Here is an 8,101-nt window from a genome sequence, read left to right as displayed (position 1 = left end):
AATGTGATCAGAAAAGCTCACTTGAGCCTTCGGCTCAGGTGAGCTCAAAATTAACACCTTCCTTATACGATTAAGGTATACCTTTACTCAGGTGACTAAAAATTCCACTGATAAGAACGAAAAACCACCTATTGCAGATTGTACACCTATGATTCTTGTGTTAAATTTCAATTTCAAATAACTAGGTCAATGACCTCGTTTTCGTGCTAAGGGCCCCTCGGGAAATACCTCAATTTTTCACACTATGACCATTTTTTTCTTCACTCACAAAATATTAAAAGCAACAAAACTTTTTAAATAATGAAATATTATAGCAATGGAACAGAGTTGCTCCATATAAAGAAATGAGTAGAGTTTGGGCCATAAACGTAATAATTATTACAGTCGGAATTTCCTCTGTCATATTTATATTTTTTCCCTATTTTCAATCAAATATTGCAAAAATCTCACTGATAAGAACTCTAAATTATTTATAGCCTCAGGTTACTTTTGTTACCCTCATTCTCATGGTATTAATATTATGTGGGGTCAATTATCAAACTGTTGAGATTTGTTGTCTGCAGTGGTTTTTGTACATGTTTTTGAATTTCTTTACTCATAGCATTCATTTATTTGAAATAATTTGTTAGCTTTTAAAAATTTGCAAAACGATGTCTTAAAATACATATAACCTTTACTTTGTGATTGATATTGCAAAAATAAAAATTTTGACAAAAGTGAAAAATTAAAAAACTTAGTCCCAATTTCCTCTGCATTGCCATACATTGAGTTTTGTTTCTGTATACATTTATTCTCTTCAAATACTTACATATTAATTTTTTAAATTCATATTGAGAAACTTTTGTTATTTTATCCATTTAGAACAATTTTTGATTGAATATATCATACTTTATAAAATTTCCTCTCTGATTTCTGAAACCTGAGTAAACGTCATCCTTAAATAAAATCTAGAACTATTTAAAATATATTATGTATTATCCTTTATTATGGGACAAAATAAATTCATAAATTATGTGAATTTTATTCAGAAAATAAAACTTCCTGCTGAACAAAATTTTTGAACATATGTATCTCATTCCAGGATGCACTGAGGAGAATATGCAGATAGCTTAATCTCTGTTATGCTTTCGGGAAAAAAAAACAAGAAATGCATCTGTTTAATATAAAAAATTAAAAAAAAAACGACGTTACATTTGGTCGGTTTCTTGCTTATCATTGGAACAAAATAACATATCAGGATCATTGAAAAACTAATTTAAAAAATTAAAAAAGAAGAGGAAGTATCTATCAAAGAATTTCACATAAAGTGGACACATAATCTAAAACCTTAGTAATCTAAAATTTAAATATGTTGATTTTTAATTTAATTTGCAGTTTCAGCATGTTATACATACAAGAATCATTTCCTTTTGGAATGAAATCAATGCCACTATATACATGATAGGCAGGCTGATTTTCACATAAATATGAATGAGATCTATTTTTAAACTTTGAAGATATGCGCATCGAAGTACAATAGAAGATTTAATGAACAGTGTATATACATTGTACATGTATTCTGCAACAGGTTAATATCGCCATACTTCCGCAGTCACCTCCATATGGTGCTTATGTCTCTCAAAGTATTTGCTAGTAGAGATGTTTCTGAATATGAATCGAATCCGAATCTGAAAATGAATATGAAACGAATCTGAATCGGAGGGATTTCGATCCCAATTCAGTTTAACATAGATATAACTCTAAATTATACACTGAGAGTATGATTACTGATGTTTTGTCTTTAATATATCAATAAATACTTGTAACTTGTATAAAACATTAATGTATGTGTACCCCCCCCCCCAACAAATGACAAATATACTGTATGAAATAAGTCTGATTTAATTTGTTTTACTATATGGATTTACAAATTAAGTGAAAATAAGGGTCAATCAAGTTTGCTAGATTAATTTTATTTTTTTCCCCGTGGCCTAAGGATTGTGTTTGAAATATCATCGGCGAACCAGGGATTTTGCTAGTGGCGACAATGGGGAAAGGGGGGGGGGGGGTAGGTTATATCAATAAATACACATTGGCATGTTTTTGGAGTTTTAATTCTTTTTGACAAAATTTGGGTATAGCGAGATATTCTGATATATGGGCGCTGACATGTTCGCACTAGGGAATAAGCGAGGGGTATGTGATTCGCAAAGAAGGGGGGGGGGTAATAATTGATTACTTACATGTATATAGCACACAATAATAAATTTAAAGAACAACATAATCAAAGACACTTTGCTCTCATGGTCGCTACTGATCAGCTTTTCATTTGAAGTCGTCGAAACTAATGACATGATACAAGGTCTATAAGAACTGAGGGAGAGTTCCCCACCCTTTCTATTAATTTTCGCATTGTAAACTTCAAAATATCTACATTTACAATGCCTTAAAGTTTTAAAAGATAAAATTACAAATAGTTAATGAACTTAATTTCTACATAAATGTACTGGCTCATCAAAAGGTGCTGCATGTGGATTGGCGGAATCAAGAGCATGTAAAGATAAGTAAAAACTGTCAGATTTTTCGATTTTATGACGATGATCAATCGATTTGCTTTCGACAAAAATTTGGACTGCAAGACATTGCATGGTCATAAGATAACGTTGTTAAAAATAATATTTTAAAAATGATATTTTCAATTACGTCTTAATACATATATAAGATGACTCGTTTGAATACATTTACTCTTAATAAGGTTCAGAACACAATTCTTGCGAGGAACAAATAATGTAAGCTAATGAAAAATACAACAATGACATTTTCGAACAGGTTTTTCCATGAATTGAAAGGGTACTTATTCTGTTATTCAGTCTATAGAATTTGACTTATCCAATTTAAAACAATAACAATCCCAGTGACAAAAATATAAACACCGTACACTATTTATTTCCCTTATTGTTACATGTACAGTGACGATTTAAAAAGCGAATTTAGGAAATATTCTTTTTCTATTGCATTTATCAGTTTTCAAATCGGGATCGGGATCTCACCGATTCAGATTCATTTTCAGATTCGGATTCGATTCATATTCAGAAACATATCTAGTCAGGTGCATGTTCTGAGTACAATCAGTGTTTATAAAGAGACAGGCTACTCACGCTTAAGTTGATATTACAGGGAGTCTGCATTTCGTAAATTCTATGGTCGTTATGATAACCTTATCGGCAAATATAAATTATATCTGGGTCACATTTTGGCTGAGCTGTTTAATACAAATTGTAATGCCTTTATTTTTGTACCTAATTTCACCAAGAAATGTTCCAGCTACGTGATCAACACATGGAGTTTATGGTGAGTGTTACCGCTCATAGCAAGGGATGCTTACTTTCCCTAAGCACCTGATCCTGCCACCTGTTGAATTTCCAGAGGTCTGTGCTTATGCCCTTTTCGCGAAATTGTATTGTTTATTGTTTTTATTAGATCATTCGTTGTTAATTACATGCGTCTTCTTTTTTTATTCACAGCAATCATAATATCATTTTGGACTAAAGTTGAAAAAGTATACAAATAAAAAGATATAATTTATTACACAAAGCAGTATATTTTTTCAAGTGATTTCAAAATAAATGCAGTCACGTTCTCACACATGCATAAATTCCACGAAATTAGACATGTTGATAGTTAAATATAAAGTTGCTGTAATTAATCTTATGCATCATAAAAGTGTAAAATGAAAAGTTTATCTATGAAGCATTTGAAAACACCAAAAGGTGGCGCCCAACTTGATTCCATATCAAAATTTTGTTCATCACTAAATGTATACCGCATCGTTATGTACAAGTTCCTTCACACCAGGCAGGGCAGGTTGTACCTCTTCTACAAAGAACCTCAGACAACCGGTTAGCAAGGTGATGGCAGTTGTTGGTGAGCAGGTTGTAACTTCCATACTTACATTTGTAATTTTTAGCACAACCTTCTATGCACTCTGGGCTGAGTTCGCTGTAACCGGCTGGGGAGGCTTCCTTACTCCCGCTACATGAATCTCCCCATAATCGTGTTTTAGAAATTGCCACTTCTGAGTTAGCTAAAGACGGGAAAGATAAATTAGAGATACCAAAAATCAAAAGCGAAAGAAAGTAGTCTCATTTAATTATCAGAAAGCCTGACTTATTATCTATGTTTCATATTAATCTCCTGACTGCAACAACACATTTGCTTCAATATTAATTAAAAATAATGCAAAATACATGTACTTATTTTCTTGCTGTATTTACTTTCTTAATTTCGTTTTAAGTCATTATTTCGTAAGATCTATGGTCGATACCATGACCTTGTTAGCAAATACAATTTATCATTGAGTCAAATGCTGACTTTTTCATACTAATTGTTAGTCCATTATTTACACACTGGATTGATGACGGATTTTTTTTTAACTATTTCCCTATCATGACAAGGAGCACACGGCGGGTGTGACCGGTCGGCAGGGGATGTTCACACCTCCGTGACACCTGATCCCACTTCTGATGTTTTGGAGTTCTGTGTTTTCTCTGCTCCAATAATTAATTTTGTACTGTTTAACATGGACTTTTGTGCTTATATACTGTTCGTTATCTCCATGTATTTCAATTTATCATAATAAAAATTTTTGATAAAGTATCGTGTTTTTTCTTTGAGCATAAAAATTAGTCACATTGGAAAAAAGTGATATTATAGTATCAGCAAACAATTGGCAAATGATTATACATGTAATTTTATTAACATTAATTTCGGAAACAAGAAAGTTAGCTTTTAGACAGAAAGATCATTGAATTAGGAAAATTAAAGCACTTACACAAAAAATCATAGTAATTTCCTCTGTATTCTATGAAGCGGTGGGACAAATCCAGAGTTCCTCTTGCAGGAGCACTACGTTTTCCCCTTTTCAGGCTTTGTATTACCACGCAGAAGAGATCAGTCGTGCCAAAATAATACGGATAAGCTCCATCTGTTTGCAATAGAATTTGTATTTCAGGGTGAATCCATAAAGATAAACAAGATGTGTTTGTAAAACACTGATGCCCCCGTATGGCAACATAGCGAAGGTTAAGCTTTCTCAAATGCAGATCCTATATGTTGGTTCCTTGAAGTAAGGTTTTTCCACAAGAAATACAAATGTGGAAAATAAAACCCTAGCTCCACCAGTTCAAAGGTTATGACGAAGGTTAACGTTTTTAAAGGTAAGACAAACTCCGGGGTCAAGGTTGTTAGTTTCTAAAGAAAGGCCTTGTCTCAAAAATTACATTTGGGAAGTATGAAAGCGCTGACCCTTACCGTTCAAAAGTTATGCAATGCTAAAGTTTGTAAAAAGTAGATCAAACTTCAAGGTCAAAGGGTTAAAATTGTTGATATCCAATGAGAGGTCTTGCCACAAGGATTACATACGTAAAGTATAAATTACTGTTCAAAAGTTATGGCCAAGGTTCAAGTTAAAAAGTATGTCAAACTACAAGGTCAAGGTCAAATGGTCAAAGTTGTTGAAAAAGTCGTCTCACAAGGATTACATTTGTGAAGTATGCAAGCCTTAGTCCTAACTGTTCAGAAGTTATTGCCAAGGTTAAAGTTTTTTCGTAAGTACAAAAATCTCCGAGATCAAGGTCAAAATTGTTGGTTTCAAATGAAAAGTTTTGTCACAAGAATTGATATTTGAAATATGCAATTCCTAGTATTTTGAAAATTAGGACCAAAGTAAAAGTTTGGATTTTTTGTTTAAAAACGAGTCAAACTCCAAGGTCAAGGTCAAAGAGTCAAGAATCTTGATATCAAAAGAAATGTCTTGTCACAAGGATTAAAAAGGTGAAGTATGAAAGCCCTACTTTTAACCTTTAAAAAATTATGGTCACGGTTGTATTTCAAAAGTAGGTCAAACTCCAAGGTCAAGGTCAAAGGGTCAAGGTTCTTGGTATCCAATGAAGCGTCTTATCACAATAATTACATAAGTGAGGTATGAAAGCCCTAGTCCTCACATTTCAAAAGTTATGGCCAAGGTTAAAGTTTTTTCAAAAGTATAGAAATCTCCATGGTCAAGGTCAAATGTCAAAGCTGTTGGTACTCAATGAAAGATCTTTCCAAAAAAAATGTATATGTGAAGTATAGAATTCCTGTTACTATTTAAAAGATATGGCCATAGTAATAGTTTGGAATTTTTTGTGTAAAAGTGAGTCAAACTCCAAGGTTAAGGTCAAAAGGTGAAATTTGGTGGTACCCAAAAAAAGGTCTTGTCACAATGAATACATATGTGAAATATGAAAGTCATAGCTCTACTAAATCAAGTGTTATGGGCATGGTTAAAGTTTTTGCGCACAAACAGACAGCTAGACAGACAGACGAACGGACACGAATAAAGCTATATACCCCCCTAAACTTAATTTACAGGGGCATAAAAGTACCAAAGTTAAAAAAAAAAAAAATAAAAATAAATACAGATATTGATTTTGATTGAACTGCATTTTAGCGACATCAACTTCATCTTCGCAAGCCAAGGCTTCATTCCCCGGCGAACCAGAAACCCTTGGCTTGTGAAGATGCATCAAATCTAATGGCCTGTAAACAGAACTTTTTGAAAAATCAGAGCTCTTATAGGGAACACAATGTTAACATAAAAATGAGATTTACTATTATAAAATTTAAGCAATTTAGCATTTAAATAAACAAAATCTTCATTCAAAAGAATATTTTTACTTTTTAATAGAACTTTAAGCTAAGACGTTTTAAAATTTTAATAGTAACGTTAAGACGAAAATCGATTTGCTTACCAATATGGGCCAGTATATTAAATCATTAAGATTACTAATCAATTTTCACAATCATCACACACCTCGTTTAGAACAATCGTTGTCGTTTCCCTTTTTACCCCACGGCAACCAACCGTCAACATTGAGAAACAAGGAAAATATGAGCGTAACAACCTAAAAATTAATACAGTCTATATTTTGTTAATTAAAACTGTCTAATATACAGAAATCAAAATTCATCTTTAATCAAATTTCAAAATGACTTACTGTTAAGAACAGCATCTTGGTTTCCTGAAAGTTTTCGTTGATTTCTTGTTTAGACGGGTTCATGTATTTTAATTCTACTAGGATTGGAATATGCACAAGTGCATACACTGGGTGAATTTTTATTACCTGTTTTTTTCTTCCTTGTTATTTTATGGTTATATTATGTCATTGATAACTTGCCGCGATCACTTAATAATATGCAGTTTGTCAATACAAAACCTGTTAAAACACCAAGAAGGCGTAAGTTACGTGCAATGTGAAAGTTGTAGCATGACATGTACAAAATACACCATGGAACAGAAAAGGAAATATGTTTTTTAAAACATTAATTCATAACGATAAAAATTAATATAATTTAATGAATTGAGTTACTTGACATAACTTAGGGAAAATCCACGTGCCTATGATATGAAAGTCCTCAAAATAAATTAAATAAAAATGATGATAATGAACAGGAATCATGCCCAAAAGTCCATTCACAAAATATAAATCAGGAGAAGAGCAAACGCCGATTTCTACAAACATTAGAGGAAGGATCAGGTGCCATGTACAGGGTTGTACGGTAAAATCGTCTAGACAAAGCGTTTTTTTTTCCGGAAAATTATTGGCACACTCTTTTATTATTATTATTTAAAAAAATAGGATGTACATGTACTGAAATTAGATAAATAAACATTTGCTGAAAATTTAATTCAGTGCGCTAATAATTATTCGAGAAAAACGCTTTATTTAATTTATTTTGAGGACTTATATATCAGAAACATATATGGATTTCCCTAAGTTATATGTCATGTAACTCAATTTATTAATTCATATTCATTTTTTATTGTTAACAATTAATGTTTCCTTTTCAATTTCTGTTACATGATGTAATTTGTACATGACACAACTTCCACATTGCACGTACATGTAACTTAAGCATCTTGGTGTTTTAACAGGTTTTTGTCTTGAAGAACTGCATATTAAAGTAATATCGCGTTTAGTTTACAATGACATAAAATAACCAAAAAAATAATAAGGAAGAAAAAAGCAATAAAAAAAAAATCACACAGTGCATGCACTTGTGCTTATTCCAATCATAGAGG

The 8,101-nt window shown here is 32.1% G+C and overlaps 1 protein-coding gene across 1 annotated transcript; it reads right to left on the bottom strand.

The window, feature by feature from the left end:
- Positions 1-3,549: 3,549 nt before the first annotated feature.
- Positions 3,550-7,129, bottom strand: LOC134239112 (uncharacterized). Its single transcript, XM_062721266.1, has 4 exons — positions 7,017-7,129; positions 6,833-6,923; positions 4,811-4,963; positions 3,550-4,063 (listed from the first exon to the last, which is right to left on the bottom strand). The coding sequence occupies exons 1-4, from the start codon at positions 7,077-7,079 to the stop codon at positions 3,810-3,812; spliced, it is 561 nt and encodes a 186-aa protein (XP_062577250.1). The 5' UTR covers positions 7,080-7,129; the 3' UTR covers positions 3,550-3,809.
- Between the last annotated feature and the right edge of the window lie 972 nt (positions 7,130-8,101).

Source organism: Saccostrea cucullata, unplaced genomic scaffold (assembly GCF_032062105.1).
Source record: "Saccostrea cucullata isolate Sc308-1 unplaced genomic scaffold, CSIRO_AGI_Scuc_v1 ctg12742, whole genome shotgun sequence".
Taxonomy (NCBI): domain Eukaryota; kingdom Metazoa; phylum Mollusca; class Bivalvia; order Ostreida; family Ostreidae; genus Saccostrea; species Saccostrea cuccullata.
This window is presented reverse-complemented; position numbering and strand designations above follow the sequence as displayed.